The 20,600-nt window shown below is 44.8% G+C and overlaps 1 protein-coding gene across 3 annotated transcripts in view; it reads left to right on the top strand.

Annotated features, from left to right (window-relative positions):
* THSD4 (thrombospondin type 1 domain containing 4) overlaps window positions 1–20,600 on the top strand; it is a 677,746-nt gene that overhangs the window by 92,684 nt on the left and 564,462 nt on the right. For all 3 annotated transcript variants that reach the window (XM_059890602.1, XM_059890601.1, XM_059890603.1), the window contains exon 4: window positions 10,682–11,043. In XM_059890602.1, the coding sequence (XP_059746585.1) occupies window positions 10,682–11,043 (362 nt within the window). The remainder of the gene's footprint in view (window positions 1–10,681; window positions 11,044–20,600) is intronic.

Raw genomic sequence — 20,600 nt, forward strand, 5'->3', positions numbered from 1 at the left:
GTGGTGCTGGAGAAGACTCCTGAAAGTCCCTTAGACAGCAGGAAGATCAAACCAGTCAATCTTAAGGAAGATCAACCCGGAATGTTCACTGGAAGGACTGATGGTGAAGCTGAAGCTCCAGTATTTTGGTCATCTGTTGCAAACATAGTCCCTGATGCTGGGAAAGATTGAGGGCAGAAGGAGAAGAGGGCAACAGAGGATGAGATGGCTGGATGGCATCACTGAGGAAATGAGCATGAACTTGGGCAAACTCCAGGAGATGGTGAGGGACAGGGAGGCCTGGTGTGCTGTAGTCCATGGGGTCACAAAGTGTCAGACATGATGGGGCGACTGAATAACAACAGATACTCAAGTACCATATTTGTGGATGGATATGATGGAGTTTGATGAATTTAAGATCATTTACTGTCAGGATTCGTCAACTCAGTGAACACAGTTGTTAAGAGAGGGCCCAAGGGCCTGGCAGATAGACTTGAATTTGCAGGGCAACAAAACTCATACTTACTTAGCTTTTGGGTGGCTCCCTGTCAATGAGTTTTCCTCTGCATGGTTCATGCTTTAGCTGAGGCTTGGTATTCCTCTTTCCACACATCTCCCCCTCTCTCTCCCTTGGCTTCCACACACTCCTCCCCCTTTATTATGGTTTTGTGCAAATGCATCCTTTTAAAATGAATTTGTAGAGCTCTCTTATGTATAAACTTTTGAGGTGATGATCAAGGTTGAGCGTGTTTTACTCCAGTCTCCCATTTTTGTGAGATTCTTACATTCATTTTGCAGCTGCTGGCCTTGACATTATGCTGAAAGGTAAGAGTAGGGGCTTTTGCAGTCTGTGCTGTAGCAGAGTCAAGATAGCTGGTTAAAATATCAGGCTGAATTTGTGTCTCTGAGAAAACCATCATGGAGGTCTTTCATTTACATCTGGTTTGAGTTTGGAGCTTCTTCATCAAGGTGCCCCACCTCCCAGTACTCCTGCGCAGGTAACAAATACCCTAGCTGGGGTGCCAGCTCGACATGCCTGCTTCTGTGTGCTATCAGAGTCCCAAGGCTTTGCTTGCTGGGATGAAACTCCAAGATGTGTTTTTGTCATGTTTGCTTTAGGGTGTTGATTTGGTTATGTGGCTAAAACCAAAGGCTTATTTTCCAGTTTCTTCTAGAACAAGACTTTAGAATGTCAGACTTTGCATGGGACTCCCTTTCTATGAAGAACAGATGGTGGGTTTAATTTTGTAGAAAGAAAATTAGAAACCAGTGAAATCTTACATGATTTCACATTAGTACCGAAACCAAATACATTGAAAACATTCAGAACTGTTCCTGCTTATGGATCTACTGGTGGCAACGAGAAATTCCCAGGGCTTTCTGTGAGGAGGACTTCCACCAACACTTGGTTTATTCCATACCTCTCCCCATCCCCCAGCGGTCTGTTCTGAATCTTTCTGCATTTAATCTATTTATTTTTATTTATTGAGCAAGGAATATTATAACCATGACTGCACTTTTTTAAATTACAAGAAAACTTACCCTGGGTCCAGCTTAAGTAACAAATCGTATGTTTTCATTTTTCCATGTCCCCTTCCAGGCTTTGTTCGTATGCCTACAGAATCTTTACATTTTTATAATCTCAGTATAGTTACAAGTTTGTATTTGGCATTTTCCACTTAGTATTATATTACAGGACTCTTTTCGCATGGCTCTCTATTATTCATGATGATGATATTTCATTGAGTCATGAAGCCCCAGTTTATTTGACCATCCTATTTTAGTCAAATACGTTCATCCACCTTAAAAAGATGATGATGAAATAAAACATTGCCACCCCATTCAGGTTGTTGCTTCTCCAACTCTTTTCTAAGCTCACTTGCTATCTGTCCCTGTGAACCTCCCATTCACTTAGTGCCTCCTATTCCGTGGTGGCCTCGGTTCTCTGGTTACACTTACCGTGATCAACTGTTGTCTCCATGTGAAGCCTCCAGCCCTGGACTCCTTTAATCCTGAGGCTTCTGCCAAGTCAGGACCACCTTTGGTCATCCCAGTCATTGCTTTCTCTCCAAGTCGTATGCCAAAGGCAGACCCAACTTTTTCATCTTATCTTGGTTGCCACATATGATCTTATTTTCAATCATTTAGATATCATTTGGGCTTCCCTGGTGGCTCAGATGGTAAAGAATCCACCTGCAATGCAGGAGACCTGGTTTCGATCCCTGAGTTGGGAAGATCCCCTTGAGGAGGGCATGGCAACCCACTCCAATATTCTTGCCTGGAGAAACCCCATGGACAGAGGAGCCTGGCAGGCTACAGTCCATGAGGTCGCAAAGAATCGGACATGACTAAGCAACTAAACACACACAGATATCATTTAGGATTCTTAACTGCAAGCCACAGAAACTAACATAAGCATTGGGGAACTCACTGTAACCAGCCTAGGAAGCAGATAGGCACTGAGGCACTCCAGAGAGCAATAGGAATAGTCTCAGAGCATAAGCGATGGGATCAGGATGAAGGACCCAAAGCTGTCTGTGGTCTTTTGGCCACTTTACTGGAGATTTCAGATTCCAGGGATTGTTCAGTTGGCTCACACTGCTTACCTTGGCTTCAGCTGTCAGGGTCCCTGAATACATTCCTATTATACTTCATCCAGCGTGAAGGGGGATTTCCTAAAGGACCCAGAGAAAAGGTAATGACTGCCAGGCTGCCCTATGCATACATCCTACCATCAGTATCCATTTACACAAACATCCCTCCCCAACTGTAACTTCCATACAACAGATCCCAAAGTGTTGTTCATTACAGCATCCAGATCCAAACCAAAACCTTTGTGGGGTTTTAATCCCCCTACTTGGAGAAGGCAATGGCACCCCACTCCAGTACTCTTGCCTGGAGAATTCCATGGATGGAGGAGCCTGGTAGGCTACAGTCCATGAGGTCAGACACGACTGAGCGACTTCACTTTCACTTTTCACTTTCATGCATTGGAGAAGGAAATGGCAACCCACTCCAGTGTTCTTGCCTGGAGAATCCCAGGGACGGCGGAGCCTGGTGGGCTGCCATCTATGGGGTCACACAGAGTCGGACACGACTGAAGCAACTTAGCAGCAGCAGCAGCAGCAGCAGCAGCAATCCCCCTACTGCCACCCCTTCTTTTGCACAAGTCAAGTTAAAATAGGGATGTGACTACCTTGATTCTCCTCCTTCTCTGAATGCCTTCCATTTTTTCTGCTCCCTGGCTCATGCCCAACAGTGACTATTTAGAAAAATCCTGTAATAACAAGCAGTTTTTTAAAAATTAACTAATTAATTTGATAGCCCTGGATCTTGGCTGCTGTGTGTGGGCTTTCTCTAGCTGTGGTGCACGAGATTGTTATGGTGGTAGCTTCTTTTGTTGCAGAGCACGGCCCCAAGGGCGAGCGGGCTCCGTAGTTGTGGCACACAGGCTTAGTTGCTCCTCGGCATGTAGAATCTTCCCAGACCAGGGACTGAACCTGTGCCCCCTGCATTGGCAGGCAGATTCTTAAACACTGGACCACCAGGGAAGTCCCAAGCAGTTGTTTTTTATATGAGGAAGGGGACTATTAGAAGACTGGAGGATTTTATCCAAAGTGTACATCTCCTTGGATCCTAGCCTCACCCCAGGCAAGACATATCATAACCTCTGGGGAAAAGGCATGGCATTGTATGTGTACTTTGAAAAATCTTCTCTTTCAATTCTCTTATCTTGCGGCTACATCTACCCTCCCCCATTCTCGAAAACCTCCAGTGGAATGGAAGGAGCACCAATTTGATTTGACAGCTGGATCTGCTTCTTACACATTATAAAAGTCGTGTCAAATGGTTTAAGTTCTTCCGGTGGAGGGATGAAGTGGAGCTCTCTTGTGCTCCTGCTTGGTGACTGCTAGCGTGTTTGCGGCTATTCTTCATTCTTTTATTTCATTACCCAATGACACTGTCAGATCTACATTATAGTCAATCCTTGGATATGAGGAATGTGGGTTCCAGGACCCCCAAGGATACCAAAGTCTGCGGATGCTCAAGTCTCTTATTTATATAAGATGGTATGGTATTGTGTATAACCTATGTGCCTCTTCCCAGAAACTTTAAATAATCTCTGGATTACTTATAATACCTCATACAATGTAAATGATATATAAGTAGTTGTATAATATAAATATTATGGGCTTCCCAGGTGGTGCTAGTGGTAAAGAACCCACCTGCCAATGCAGGAGAAATGAGAGATGTGGATTCAATCCCTGGGTTGGGAAGATCCCCTGGAGGAGGGCATGGCAACCCATTCCAGTATTCTTGCCTGGAGAATCCCATGGTCAGAGGAGTTTGGTGGGCTATAGTCCAGAGGAGCCTGGTGGGCTACCCACCATGGGGTCATAAAAGAGTCAGACACGACTTAGCAACCTAATAACAACAACAGTTGATGATATCTATAAATAGGTTTATTTTCCACATACTGTTCTATTTCTTGTTTTTTTTTTTTTTTTACTAATTAATATATTACGGAGAGTTGTCCAGTTTAACAGATATATATATCTACCTCATTCTAACAGATGAGTTGTATTCCATTGCTTGAATGGATTAGATTTGAGAGGATTTAACCAAGCTCCTTTTCATGGATATTCAGGTTGTTTCCAGAGTTTTTGGTTTTGTTCTCACGAAAAGTATGGCAATAAAAGTTTTTCTATATACAACGTTATGCACTAATTTTGAGTGTATCTAAAGGATGAACTACTGAAAGTAGAGCTGCTGGGCTCAAGGGTTTGTGCATTTAAAATTTGGTAGGTACTGCAAAGTTCCCTATTAAGAACTGCCTCAGTTTAGACTCCCATCAACAGTGAACATTCTTGCCGTATTGATATTGTCAAACTTTATAATCTTTGCCAGTCTAATGGGGGTAAGTGGAATTCTGTTGTTTTCATTTGCACTTATTTGATTACATGGAACATTACACAGTTTTCATATATATGTTGTATTTCTCTGCCATACTAGTCAGCTTGGGCTGCTAAAACAAAATATCATTGACAGGGTGGCTTAAACAACAGGAATTTATTTATCATGGTTCTGGAGGCTGGGGAAAGTCCACAATCAAGGCACTGGCAGATTTGATGCTCCAGTGAACACTCTTTTCCTGGCTTGGAGACAGCTGGCTTCTCACTATATCCTTAGATGGCAGAGAGAAAGACAGAAAGTGCTGGTTTTTCTTCCTCTTCTGATAAGGATACTAATCCAGTTAATGCTAAAGGAAATCAACACCGAACATTCATTGGAAGGACTGATGCTGAAGCTGAAGCTCAAATCCTTTGGCCACCTGACATGAAGAGCAGACTCATTGGAAAAGACCCTGATGCTGGGAAAGACTGAGGACAGGAGAAGGGGGTGATAGAGAGTGAGCTTGTTGGATGGCATCACTGACTCAATGGACATGAGTTTGAGCAAACTCTGGGAGATGGTGAAGGACAGGGAAGCTTGGTGTGCTGCAAGCTTGGTATATGACCATGGGGTTGCAAAGAGTAGGACACGAACAACAACAATCCCATGAGGGGAGAGGTCCCATCACGTGACATCATCAAAACCTAATTAACTCCCAAAGGTGCCATGTCCAAATACCATCACACTGGGGTTAGGGCTTTAAGACATGAACTTACGAAATGTCTGTAACTGCCCATTCATGCCCTTTAAACCTACTTCCGTTGGGTTTTTTTTTCTTACTGATTTGTTAAAACTCTTAATGAGTGAGAGAAATCAGTGGTTTGGGGTCATTTGAGAAGCACCTCATGTTTTCTTCTTCAGTCTTGCTATGTCGTGTGTATCTTGGGGAAGGGACAATGGGCTAGCAGTTGACAGAGCTTTGAGCTTCTATTGTTTTTATCTCTCATTATGATTTATTCTTTGGTTTAGCTGTTTGTCACTGACTAACCAAGGTCCTGTGGGTTAGTCCTAATTTTAGGAATAGTGTGTCTGAGAACACTTGGAATTTTCCCCATCCTGCCTCACAGAAAACTCCTTGATCATCAGAAAAGAAGGAGAGAGGAGGGTCCTCAGGAGGACTGGGAAGGAGCATAGGGCAGATGGGAGGCTGATGGAACTAGGAGGCTGATATCCAAAGCTCTCCTCCCTTTATTTTTTTCTTTGATATTTCTTTCTTTCTCTGCATTTCCCCTCCTTCTTTCCTTTCTGTTTCTTTGTTTCCCCCTTTGTTTCTGGCTGTGTACTATAAAAATACAATTCTGGAGCTTGTGGTCAGATTCTCACCATGGGGACTGAGATGGAATTTCAAGTCACTCACCATAATTCAACTTTATAAATTAGAGAATTCTTATGAATAGAAGAGGATGGAATGTGGTTTCATGTTTTCTTTCCCCAGGGACCCTGCCCAGTTGGGCAATAGGAAACTAAGTTAAGGGTGGGATTAGTTCTAGGAAGTGGATTTTTAGCTGCATGTCTAAGCTAGACATTATAGACAATGCCTTAGTTATCTGTGTTCATGATAAATCAGGAAGTGATGGGTAACTGAAGTCCCCAAATGTGCCAGAAATATACTTCCTCTGTTTGATTATCCCTATTATCTTTCTACTAGGACAATCAAAGTGGATTTATTTCTATTCATTTTACTCTTCTGTTTTCCACTAAAAGCACAGACAGGAAGGCAACATGCTGCATGAAAACAAAGTGCTAGAGTAGGAGTCATGTGTGTGCCTCAGTTGCTCAGTCATGTCTAACTCTTTGTGACCCCATGGACTGTAGCTCGCCAGGCTCCTCTATTTGTGGGAATTTCCAGGCAAGAATACTGGGGTGTGTTGCCATGCCCTCCTCCAAGGTATCTTTCCAACCCAACCTGAGTCTTCTGCATCAACAGATGGATTCTTTACCACTGAGCCACCAGGGAAGCCCAGAGGAGGGGTCAGGAGACCTCAATTTTAGTCCTGTCTGTGCCCCTCACTAGCCAGAGACTATGGGCGAATCATACAGCTTCTCTGAGCCTCAGTTTGTTCCTGTAAAAGAGACAAAACAATCAATCTCCCAGAGTGGCTCAGGGCCCCTTTAAAGTGTGACCTGGGGTTAGTGGTGCCAGTACCATACAGCCTGTCCCCATGCTTGTGAGCTGTCTGCACAGTGCTCAGCATAGAGAAGGAGCCCCACAAATGTCTGTATGCTTTCTTCCTTGCCCTGGAAGGACCAGCAGACTGTGTTAATTTCCTATGGCCATTGTAATAAATAACCAGAAATTTAATGGCTTAAAGCAACAGAAACTTATTCCCTCACAATTCTGGAGGCCAAACATTGAAATCAAGGTATTTTCAGGGCTGTGCTTCTTCTAGTAGCTAGGGGTGAATTCTTACTTCTTTCAGCTCCTGGCCTATGGCTACTCAACACAGTCTCTGCTTCTATGGTCACGTGGCCTTCTCCTCTGTCTTCTAAGGACACTTGTTATTGGATTTAGGGCCCCCTCCACCCCCCCAGAAGAGGATGATCTCATCTCAAGATCCTTAATTACATCTACATTGACCCCTTTTCCAAATAAGGTCACATTTACAAGTTCTCAGGGTTAGGGCATGCACATATCTTTTGGGGAAAGCCACCATTCAAACTGCCCCACATACTCTAGGGATTACTTTATATATCAAGACTGCAACCTGATTCGACACTTGTTTTTTATAATCACCCAGTGAATCCATCATCAGTTTATTAATAAATCAGGATATGTCAGGGAGGAGAAGAAAGAACAAAAGCTTGTTTTCCGTTTGCTGTGTTTTGTATTTACAAATAAGAGAAAAGCCTTCTCTCCTGGGTCCCCAGTTTAGGACTGATGCGTTGACCGTATTTGCCACTCGTGTGGCCATCCCCGTCTTCTGTTCACATCTGGTGATTAGGAAACTGCAGCCCTTCAGTCACAGAACCTTCTGTCCTGACCTTGCTCTAACCATGTCTCCTGCTGGCTCCATCCCCATGACCTCTGACCTCTCACCGCAGCTCTCTGAACATGGTGCCCATGGACTGGCAGGCTGACATCCAGCTCTGGGCTTAAACCTCTGATTAGATGGTTCTTTGCTGAGCTGCTCAGCCCTCTCACTCATCCTGCCTTAGTCACTCTCTGAACCTTCAGGGACCCAGTTTAAACTCTCAAGGTCATCCAGAGACCCCTCTGTGCCCTGGAATGTAGTTGAGTGACAATGACAGTGCTCGGCCACTCAGCTGTGTCCGACTCTTTGTGACCCCATGGACCATAGCCCGCCAGGCTCCTCGGTCCATGGGATTTCCCAGGGATACTGGAGTGAGTTGCTATTTCCTCCTCCAGGGTAGTTTCCCATGGAGGGAAGATCAAACTCGGGTCTCCCGCCCATTGCGGGTGGATTCCTTACCACTGCACCACCTAGGAAGGCTGTAGTTGAAGGAAGGAGGCCTCAGCTGAACAAGCCCCATGGTTTCAGGGTAACTGAGTGCCAGGACTCTACCCCACAGCTGAGATCTGGAGGGCTTTTAATGACCACAGTGTGCTGCAGCAGTGGCTTACACTCACTCCCTGAGCACTCGCCTTAAGCACTTGGGTGGGTTTCCTCAAAGAGTCCTCACACCACCCTCTGAGGTAGTCTTGGCTCCGTGTCTCCAGGTGCTGTGAAGGAGTTCAACCTTACTGGGTTTGTTCCACACAAAGGGGAAGACAGTCCCTGTACCTTCTCACCTCTCAGAGGTATCCTGGGGATAGAGGAGTATAACTGTGAAAGGTCTTCAAACTCTTGGAGTTTTGGGTAAACAATGCTACCTAAAACCAATATCTTAAAAAAAAAAAAAGCTGAGGTAATCTGGAGGCATTTATGCATGTCATATAGAAGCCTGAGGTTCACTGAAAAACCCTCCTTTCAAGGAAAGTCAAAGTGTTGCTCAGGGCTTCTGTGGTGGCTCAGTGGTAAAGAATCTGCCTGCAATGCAGGAGACCCCGGTTCAATTCCTGGGTCAGGAAGATCTGCTGGAGAAGGGATAGGCTACCCACTTCAGTATTCTTGGGCTTCCCTTGTGGCTCAGCTGGTAAAGAATCCACCCGCAATGCGGGAGACCTGGGTTCGATCCCTGGGTTGGGTAGATCCCCTGGAGAATGGAACAGCTTCCCACTCCAGTATTCTGGCCTGGAGAATTCCATGGACTGTACAGTCAGTCCATGGGGTTGCAAAGAGTTGGACACGACTGAGTGACTTTCACATAGTGTTACTCGGTGTCCCAAGGGTATGAAGGACATTCCAGGGGAATGATCCAGAAGCTCAAGAGCAGTTTGCTGGAGAGAGAGCAGGCAGTGCTGGAACTGCCTATTTTGGGGGCTGAGGAGACTCGAGTCCAACCTCTGCTGCAACCACATGACCAAGGCAGGCCACAGGCTCTGATCCTTGGGTGGGAAACTTCATCTCTGAAAGGCGAGAATGTTTGTAACCAGGGCTGCCGAGAGGACTAGAAATTACATGTGCTATCTGGCACCAAGTGGATACCAGAATAATTATAGCTATTTTACCGTGATTCCTCCTCTGAGGACTTCTCAACCCATACCCTACCCAGCCAGGCAGCCGGTTCCCCGGGAGACTCCTCTAGTCTTGTCTTAGCTGCATAAAGCTCTTTGCTGCTAGGTCCAGTCCATTTGTGCAACCTGGGGTGCTTCTCTCCTTGTTCTCAGGTCCTAGCTCAACATTGGTATACATCTGGTACTCAGAGCCTGTCTGCATCATGAACAGAAGGGTTCCCATGCTCAGCACTCTGCTTGGCATGATAGCTCTCTGTGAAAGGGCCAGTTAAATGCATGGGAATGTCGAATCACCTTCAGGATAGAACTTTAACTTTCTGACATTTTTAATCTCTCCTGATTCACCACGGAAGCAGAAAAGATGATCATTATGGTTTTACCAAGCACGTATTTAGTGCCTGCTCTCTGCTGTGTGTGTAGATATCCTAACTTAAATCTTCTTAGAGCCTTGTGAGGTAGGTAGGTACCATCCCGCTTTAGGACACAGAGAGCTTCAGAAACTTTCTGGTCACACTGGTAGAAGTGGCAGGGGTGTGATAGGGGCATCTGCTTCTGGAGCAGGGCCTCTAAACCCTGATACTGCGTTGCCTTTACTGCATGGAGACACTGGGCTGTGGCCTCCTCACCAACTTGAGGGAAGCCCTGTCCTTCTAGCCTGGACCCCAAGGACCTGTGGGGTAAGCCTCAGTTAAGATGTGAGAGCAGTGCATTGCGCTCTCCAAGGCCATGGTCCCCAAAGCCAGGGTCACATAGGTGAGCCCTATGTACTTGTGCCTTTGTGTGTCCCTTCCTTTATTAAAAAAAAAAAAAAATATATATATATATATATACACAAAATATAAAGTAATTATATAAATATAAAATATATATAAAATATGTATATGTATACACATACAGTTGTGCCTTTGTATGTCTCTTCCTTTATATATATATATATGTATGTATGTAGGTATGTATGTGTGTGTGTGTATAGACATATGTTCATCCTATTTTATTAGTTCATCTGTATGAAGACGAGTATAACCCAAGCTGGGTTCTATCTTGTTTTCAGATTTTAACACAGGCCCTGTGCCAACTTGTGCCTAATGGATAAGCCTTTTCGGTTATCCACGGCCTATGCGGGTTAAGCAGCAGCGTGTATTGCAGTCCCCTAACGGGCCTCTGTCTCCACAGGTCCCGCAGCGGATGGCTGTGGCCGAGGGCGCTCCGGAGGACGGCGGTGGCGGCGCCCCGGGCGTGTGGGGCTCCTGGGGCCCCTGGTCCGCCTGCTCGCGCAGCTGCAGCGGCGGCGTGATGGAGCAGACCCGGCCCTGCCTGCCCAGCTCGTACCGCACACGCGGGGGACCGCGGCCCGGAGCCCCAGCGCGCGCTTTCGCGGGCCACGTGGTGTCAGCCGTGCGCACATCGGTGCCGCTGCACCGGAGCCGCGAGGAGACACGCGCCCCTGCCGGCCTCAACTCCAGTCGCCAAGGCCCGGCGCTGCGAGGCAGCCGACACCCGCAGGCCCGGGGCCGCGAACCCACGGCGGAGAGAAGGTACCTGCCCTCCTGACCCCCGCGCACCCTCCCGCTATCGTCCCGGTACCTGCTGGGATGTGCTGCGCTCGCCACTCTTCATCCTAGATCGCGCGGTTAAAGCTTTGCTTCTGCCAGGTGGGGAGGAATTCTTGGCTCCACAGATCTCCTTCCATCCTTTGATTTATTTTGCAGCCCTTTAAAGCGTTGAGGCCACTCCCACCCACTCTGTGATTCTGAATAGTCTTCAAAGTGAAGCTGAGTTTAAGAATGTCCTTAAGCTCAACTTTAGGGAGGCCCTGCGGAGGACTGAAAAAGCTACCTGGAGCGAGGAGATATCCTTCCTCGTGCTCCTCTAGTGCTGGGGGAAAGGGAGAATCCTGGCCGCAGGCTGTGTGGATTTGAGCTAAGAACACAAAACAAGGGGCTTTTTAAAGCCAAGAGCTGACATGAGTTTGGAATCCCTGAACAGGATCGGTGTCTGGAGTCTAACTTGCTCCCAGCCTATAGATTTCAGGATTCTATGAATTTTTCTAGAAAGTTTCTCCAAAGTATTTTGGGTGAACTCACAACTGTGAGAATATGTCTAATTAATTAGACATATTATAATTAGATCTAGATATTTTTTAGAGTCAACAAAATGTAAACTCTAGAAATGGCGTAGTGGTATCAGAATAGTTGTATAACTCTCCAAAGCCTTAGGTGGCTAGGCTAGCATAAATAAGCCAAAATAGGCAATGCCCATGGCAAGGTAGGAATACAGATGCTGAGGAAAACTAGTTAGTGAATTAATCGACCAACATTCACAGATTATTCAGTATCCATTCTGCAGCATTTGTTGGGCATCCAAGGTTCATGATAAATTCTGAGAGAATATTCCTATGAAAGCAATTTTTTGTTCAGTTGTATAGTCCTTTCTGACTAAGACCCCGTGGACCACAGCACACCAGGCTTCCCTGTCCTTCACTGTCTCCTGGAGTTTGCTAAAACTCATGTCCATTGAGTCAGTTCTGCCATCCCACCATCTCGTCCTCTGTCAGAGAATGAAAGTGATAAACAACAAACATTTACAGGAAGAATAGCAAGTATAAGGTGTGCTCACTGGGCTTAAAGAAAGTGAAAGTCTTTGTCGTTCAGTTGTGTCGGACTCTTTTTGATCCCATGGACTGTATGGGATCCTCTGTCCATGAAATTCTCCAGGCAAGAATACTGGAGTGGGTAGCATTTCCTTCTCCAGGGTATCTTCCTAACCCAGGGATTGAACCTGGATCTCCTACATTGCAGGCAGATTCTTCACCATCTGAGCCACCTGGGAATTCCCGCTGCGCTTAAGAAATACTTAGTTTAGTCATTAAACCAAATTAATGCCCAGTTCAGGGAGGGTGCAAGTGTATAAGATGGGCTGCCTGGCCCCTCTTGTCACTTGCAGTTCAAACATTAGCATCGATGGCCACCCTTCCCCACCGTGGTTAACACTGCCTGAGGCTTTCTCAGCTGCCATCCACCTAGAAATAGAGTGGAGTTACAACCCAGCCACCCTTGCCTGCACAGGTCTTTCTTGACTTGGTTGTTAGGATTTTGGAGAGAAAGGGCCATTTCACAGAGAAGATGCTTTGGCCGAATCCTGAATTGATAAACCAAATTTGAGCTGATAGAAGGGAGAGTTTGGAGGCCTGGCTGGCCTGCCAGTGGGAGAGTAAAAGAGAGATCACCTGGGAGAAAGTGCTTCCTTCTTTCTCTGTTCCTGTGTATAGACCCGAGGACCCCCCAGTATCACTCTGGGACTGAGAGGCTGCTGCTTCTAAAGCCAAGGGTTTGGTTTGTGTTATCTCTCTTCATCCTGACCACAACCCCATAATAACATAGCTCTCCAGTCCCTTATCTAAATGCTTATGGCAGTGGGCATTTTAGAATTGAGAACTGTTCAGAGTTTAGCAAGGTGATTCAGGGCATATTTCACATGTTAATGGCATTCCTTCCATGGCATGGGGCAGCACCCCATCAGCAAACACATTACTATTGCTGCAGTGAAACCTCCAAATGTTCACATCAGCAGGGAAGGGAAAAAAGACCATAAAATGCCTATGTCAGTTAAGGCGAGGCTTGCTGCCTGAAGAGTTTTGGTACCAAGCAGAAAAATGCAAAAAGTAAAGGAAAGACAAAAAGTTGGTTTTCCAAACGCCTGGTTTCAAAATTGCAGATTTGTAACAGCTTATGGAATGCCTGTTCTGTACCAGCCACTGTTCTTGTCTCTTTTCACGGACAACCCTATGAAATAGGTACTAATATCATCCTCATTTTAGAGGTGAGGGAACAGAGGCCCAGAGAAGGGGCGTAACCTGCCCGAGGTCACACAGCTAGTCTGTGAAGAGTCAGGATTGGAACTCAGGCAGTCCTGGCTCTAAGGATGTGATGCAGTGTTGTTACACATGAGGATCTAAGGTCTGAAGAGGTTTAAGTGATTGCTCAGATTCCTAGAGCCATGAGAAAGCTGAGATTTGAAGGTGCTACTGACTCCAACCTCAGATATGCAGATGACACCACCCTTATGGCAGAAAGTGAAGAGGAACTAAAAAGCCTCTTGATGAAAGTGAAAGCGGAGAGTGAAAAAGTTGGCTTAAAGCTCAACATTCAGAAAACTAAGATCATGACATCTGGTCCCATCACTTCATGGGAAATAGATGGGAAAACAGTGGAAACAGTGTCAGACTTTATTTTTGGGGACTTCAAAATCACTGCAGATGGTGACTGCAGCCATGAAATTAAAAGACACTTACTCCTTGGAAGGAAAGTTATGACCAACCTAGATAGCATATTCAAAAGCAGAGACATTACTTTGCCAACAAAGGTCCGTCTAGTTAAGGCTATGGTGTTTCCAGTGGTCATGTATGGATGTGAGAGTTGGACTGTGAAGAAAGCTGAGTGTGGAAGAATTGATGCTTTTGAACTGTGGTATTGGAGAAGACTCTTGAGAGTCCCTTGGACTGCAAGGAGATCCAACCAGTCCATTCTAAAGGAGATCAGTCCTGGGTGTTCTTTGGAAGGACTGATGTGAAACTGAAATTCCAATACTTTGGCCACCTCATGTGAAGAGTTGACTCATTGGAAAAGACTCTGATGCTGGGAGGGATTGTGGGCAGGAGGAGAAGGGGACGACAGAGGATGAGATGGCTGGATGGCATCACCGACTCGATAGACATGAGTTTGAGTGAACTCCGGGAGTTGGTGATGGACAAGGAGGCCTGGCGTGCTTCGATTCATGGGGTCGCAAAGAGTCGGACACAACTGAGCAACTGAACTGAACTGAACTGAACTAACTCCCAGATCCGTGGAGTACTAGGGACTTCTCTTCCAGCCTCTGTGGTTGAGAACCCAGGAGAGCTGCCTGGGGAACAGGCTCCAGTTGGCTGCAGGCCTGGGCTGCAGGCATTCCAGCCCATGCATTTTGGCAGCAGGAATTTTTTTTTCTTCTAACTTATTGACAAGGGGCCAATTACTGTTTACTATGAAGTTCCTACAAGTTTCTATCATGCTTTTGTAATTTGACAGTTTCAGATGAAACAATCCAAATATTAGCCTGGAAGACCCACACTGCTGACAAATGTCGAGCTCTTCCTAGCTGACGAAAATCACATTTGCTTATATTTATTAGTCATTAGGAACTTGCATAGCATATGTGACCCCAGAAGAGATGTCAGTGTGTTCTCTGGATGGCTGTTTGCCTAACTCTCTGTTTCAGGTTCAAGGTTTGAAGCAGAGGCCATTGGGGGTTTAGATGTTTAAGAAACTGTTAGGTTGTTATGCTGGCCAACTGAAAACCTAACTGGAGCCAGCTGACAAATAAAACAAAATGATACAACCTTCTAACAAATATTTATTAAGCATCTAATATGTTGTAAGGCCCCAGACAGACACAAAGGTATAAAAACCAGATTAGGGATGCTCCAGGTTCTTACTGACAGTTAGAGCAGCTGTTTGCAAGTGTAACTTTTTTTTTGTATTCTTTAAAAAAAATTTTTTTAATTGGAGAATAATTTCTTTACAATGTTGTGTTTATTTCTGCGGTATAATAATGTGAGTCAGCTGTAATATACATATATTCCCTCCTTGAGCCTCCCCGTGCCATCTCGCCCTGCTGGGTCATCACAGTGCACTGAGCTGAGCTCTCTGTTATAGAACAGCTTCCCACTAGCTGTCGGTTTACGCATGGTCGTGTATATATGTGAGCACTACTCTCTCTCCTTCCCCTGCTGTGTCCACGAGTCCATTTTCTACAGCTGCCTCTCCATTCCTCTCCTGTGAATAGGTTCATCTGTACCATTTTTCTGGACTCCATATATATGCGTTAATATATGATACTTGTTTTTCTCCTTCTGTATGACAGACTCCACTTTAACTTTTTTTTTATTTTTAGTTGGAGGATAATTGCTTTACAATGTCATGTTGGTTTCTGCCATACCAAACTTAACTCTTTTTTGAAGCGTAAGAATCCTGTCTGCAAAATCAGTCTTAGGTAGAGGCTCAGTTTGTCACACAGACAAAAGCTGAGCTTCTCTGGTTGAAGCCTCAGAGGCCTTGCTGTAGAAATCCAGGGTCTAGATCCAAATGCAGCAATGGTTTTCAGCCTCTGTTGACCATAAGAATCCTTTGCCCATCTTTTAGAAGTCTTGACACTCTGGTTACATCCCAGATGAACATCTGGATCTCAGAGGGTTATGCTCGGATATCTATATAATGTCAATCCAGCCAAGGTTGGGAACCACTGATCTGGAAGTATCTCTTTGGAACCTCCAGGTTCCGTGGTAAGTCATTTAGGAATCAGTATTGTCCAGCAGAATTTTCCAGGTTTGGTGAGCACCTGGAATCACTTGCAGTGGGGTGGGGAGGTTTGTTAAAAGTGGGGTTGCCCATATGTATAAATAGGTAATTAATGAGAACCGACTGTATAGCCCAGAGAACTGTAATCAGTGCTCTGTGGTGACCTAAATGGGAAGGAAACCCAAAAGAGAGGGGCTGTATGTATAGCAGATGCACTTTGCCATAGGAACTAGCACAACATTGTAAAGCAACTATACTCCAATAAAAATTAATTTAAAAAATAAAAAATAGCATAAAGAAGTTCTAAAAAAAAAGTGGAGTTGCCCAACCCCCACTCTCTCCCTTGCGTAATGAGGATTCTATCTGTAGGTCTGTGCTGTGACCTGTGTAGCTTTATTTTAAATGATTTCAGTATGCTCCAGAGTTTGAGAACCACTGCTCTAGAAAGTTGGAAAACACATGAGTGTAAATGCCTTCCGGACAAGGCAGTGTGTTGAAATAGTCATGGTAATAGTGATGGCTACCATTTTGGAGCTTTCATATGTACACGTGCTATGTCGAATGCACTGTAATACTGGCTTGGCCAAAAAGTTTGTTCAGGCTTTTCCATAAGGTGGTACAGAGAAGCCCAAATGAACTTTTTGGTCAACCCAATGTTTACAGCTCACATGGCCCTATGAGGAGGTTGCAAAGACTCACATTTTACAAATGAGGAAACTGAGACTCAGGAATGAAGTGACTCCATCAAGGTCACCCACTTCAGAAGCAACAGAACCAGAATTCTCAGTAGATTTGTCAGAGTCCAGCACTAAAGCTCTTGTCTCTGAAATGAGTACTTTTCTTTCTTTTTTTTTTTTTTTTTTTGCTTCTGGCTCATTTTATTTTGTATAAAATTTTAATGTAATTTTTTATTGAATATACTTTTTTTTTAGTGGCTTTTTTTTTTAACTTTACAATATTGTATTGGTTTTGCCATACATCAACATGAATCTGCCACGGGTGTACACGTGTTCCCCATCCTGAACCCCCCTCCCTCCTCCCTCCCTGTACCATCCCTCTGGGTCATCCCAGTGTACCAGCCCCAAGCATCCTGTATCCTGCATCAAACCTGGACTGGCAGTTTGTTTCTTATATGATATTATACATGTTTCAATGCCATTCTCCCAAATCATCCCACCCTCGCCCTCTCCCACAGAGTCCAAAAGACTGTTCTATACATGTGTGGCTATTTTGCTGTCTCGCATACAGGGTTATCGTTACCATCTTTCTAAATTCCATATATATGTGTTAATATACTGTATTAGTGTTTTTCTTTCTGGCTTACTTCATTCTGTATAATAGGCTCCAGTTTCATCCATCTCATTAGAACTGATTCAAATGTAATCTTTTTAATGGCTGAGTAATACTCCATTGTGTATATGTACCACAGCTGAAATGAGTATTTTTCAAACGGGCGTTTTAAAAGTGAGGCTTCTCGTTTCCAGCAGGTGTGGTCCAGAAAAGCTAAGTGGAGGTTAGAGACATGTCTTGAAAAGTGCGTGAGGTTTGGTAGTCGAGATTTAAAAGAACTGCTTCTCTTCCTTGCAGTGTTTAGCTCTCTTACCGGGGAAATCCTTGCATGTAGTCCTGGGCACCAGAGGGGTTCAAAAAAGTTGGAAGCCATGGTCCTTGTCCTTGTGGGCCTGACACTGAGACTGGGGATGAGGGGAAACCCACAGAGCACTGAAAGGGCCAGAAAACAGTAAAGATGTGACCAGAGTTCAGGAAGATTGGGAAGTCCTTCTGGGATGGAGCTGTCAGGAAATACTGCACAGAACAGATAGAATTTGAACCCAACCTTGATGAATAAATAGAATTTACTTGGCTGGAATTATGTGGAAAGAGTCTACCATTTGTTTGCCATATCAGATCTTTGTCTCATTAAAACACACACACTCACACTTTAAAAAACCTTAGAAATCGTGTCATCACTGACTGGTGCTCTCCCAAGCAGCCTAAAGGTACTTAACTCCTCTGAACCTCAGGGGCTTCATCTTTCAAATAAGAGCAGCATATGATAAGATACATGTTCTAATGCTGTGCTCTCAAATCATCCCACCCTTGCCTTCTCCCACAGAGTCCAAAAGACACATGTACACCCATGGTTGATTCATGTCCATGTATGGCAAAACCACTACAATATTGTAAAGTAATTAGCCTCCAATTAAATAAATTAAAAAAACAAAACAAAAAACAAGAGCAGCAATAGTAATACCTATCATGTGGGATTGTTGAATCTTGAAATGAAATAATATTTGCATTGCCCAGGCCATAGTACTTGCTCAGAAAATTATAAATCTAATTCCCGTTATGAATTTAGAGGCTGGGCAGTAAAGTGTTAGATAGTCCCAATTAGAACTCTCATTAAACTCATCTGTACTTACCATATTCCTCCCAGACTTGCCCTTCTAGAGAGCCTTTTTCAAAGTTAAAGGTAATACTCATGACTTAAACTAAGTTTGGTAAACTAATACTTCTCTGTTTGAGATGCAAAATGAAAAATTTCTCCAATATTTACCCCCAAAACTCTTAGTAATAACTTACATATATAATGACTGTATATAATGTTACATTTTGGGTTGGCCGAAAAATTCGTTTGGGTTGTCTGTAACATGGAAAAATCCAAACTTTTTGGCCAACCCAATATCTAGTAACACTGAAACCATCTCTACCGTGAACTCCAAAATCTGTGTGGGATCACAGGGGAAACCAGCTAGCCATGGTCAACAGCTGGCCATGCAAAAGTTTTCACATTAAGTATTTGCTTTTAAAGGCTTCCTCTGAATTACAGGGCTTAATTCAGAGAGATGACCCGGGCATTACCGTTTTGTGTTTCATTTTCGTTTTAATTCAATCAACGTTCCTGGTGTATTTGTTATGAACCAGGCCCTGTGCTAAATACAGAGGGATAGTCAGGGAAAGGAGGTGTGGTTTTCAAGGACCTCCACACCTAATGAGCAAACAGCCCAGGGATAACCACCAGAATGCAGTGTAGTGAGTATCCTGCCTGTGGGGTGAGTGAAGGGTTGCAGGAACACAGAGGTGGAGCTCATTCTTGGAGAATTAAGATACCTGGTGGTGGAAGTACTGCCTTGTGGGGTGACTTTGCATTACTCAGGTGGGAAAGAGCTGGGAAGTACTTGGTATGGATGGGAGATGGCAGTGGTTTGGTGATGCAAGAGGAACAAAGTCTCCTTGACTTCAAGGAGTGCATGCTGGTGGGGTCGGGGAGGGAGACAAGCAGACATTCACCAAGTGCTCTCTTAAGAGGGATACTCAGGGTGTGGGGAAGGAAGGGAGGGGCAGAAGGAGGCCTGGGGAGCCAGAGAAAGCATCACAGAGGCAGTGATGACTGAACTGAATTTTGAAGAAGAAGGATTTTAGCAGAGGTCATTCCCCAAAAAGCAAACTGCGAGGGCATGGTGAGCCTGTCACGTTCTGGAAGTTCTCAGTGGTCTGATGGGGCTGGAGCACAGGCTGTATATGAGGGTGTGTGCAGGCGAGACTGGTTAAGTCCACAGGCTCCTTTCCAAGGAGGGGTTATCAGGCAGTCCTAAGGGGACTGAAATAGAATTTCTCTGAGAGAGGCAGTCCCTGTAAACATGGAAAACCAACTCTTTTCCATCTTAAAGCAAGATGACGTCTCCTTTGTATAGTTGGTTTAAATCTCTTAATGCCCTTGGGATTTTTCACAATATTTGGCTCTGCCACCCCCTGCCCCCTCTCTGTAAAGCTTAGGGAGCTAGGGTTTGCTGCCTGGGAGCCTGGGCTTGCTCCTCCAGGTTTGCAATAGGTGTTCCAGTCTCCTATTGATGCTGTAACACTGACCACAGATTTGGTTGACGAAAAACAGCACAAGTTTTTCTCTTACGGTCTGGAACTCAGAAGTCTAAAATCAAGGTATTGGAAGGGCTATTTTCCTTCTTGGGGCTTCAGAGGAGGATTTTTTTCCTTCTCTTTTCCAGCTTGTGGAGTCAGCCTGCCTTCCTTGGCCTGAGGATTTTTCCTCCCGTCACTCAGCCCTCTTGCCTCTGTCATCTCATCTCCTTCTCTAACTCTTATCCACTGATCTTCTCCTTTTATAAGGACCCTTGTAATTACATGACACCCACTCAGATAATCCAGAATAATCTCCTCATTTCAAAATCTTTAGCACACCTGCAAAAATCCCTTTGCCACATAAAGTTACTTTTCACAGGTTCTGGGGATTAGTATGTGGGCATCTTGGGATGGAGTGGGGTGGGGTGGGGAGCATTAGCCAGCCTATCATAATGTACATGCATTTGGGGGTCTTGAGAATACCCTAGTAATAGGACAGTTTCTTTGCTAGCAGAACCACCAGCCACTTCCGCATATCATGCCTGGTTGTTTATGGGAAATCCAGCAGCACAGGTTTCAGCAGAACAAAGAACAAGAAGGATGCATTCCCCATCATGCCCTCATGTGCTCTTCTTCGGACAGGCGGTGTTAATCAGGACAGTGATAATGAAGTTAAACATATTAGTTGCCCAGGGCAGCTGGCATAGAATAAGGAACTCTGTATTCCAGTCCAGAGTCCAGGGTCCAGTCCCCAGCTCTCGCTAACGCTTTGATCTTGGGGAAGTCACCTCATTTCTCTGAGCCTTGGTTTACATGTTTATAAAATGAAGGGATTTTATCCAGTCATTAAGGTCTCTGGCCTGATGTTGATGTGTTGTTGTGGTCCAGTTGGGTTGCTCTTT

Source organism: Bos taurus, chromosome 10 (genome assembly GCF_002263795.3).
Source record: "Bos taurus isolate L1 Dominette 01449 registration number 42190680 breed Hereford chromosome 10, ARS-UCD2.0, whole genome shotgun sequence".
NCBI lineage: Eukaryota > Metazoa > Chordata > Mammalia > Artiodactyla > Bovidae > Bos > Bos taurus.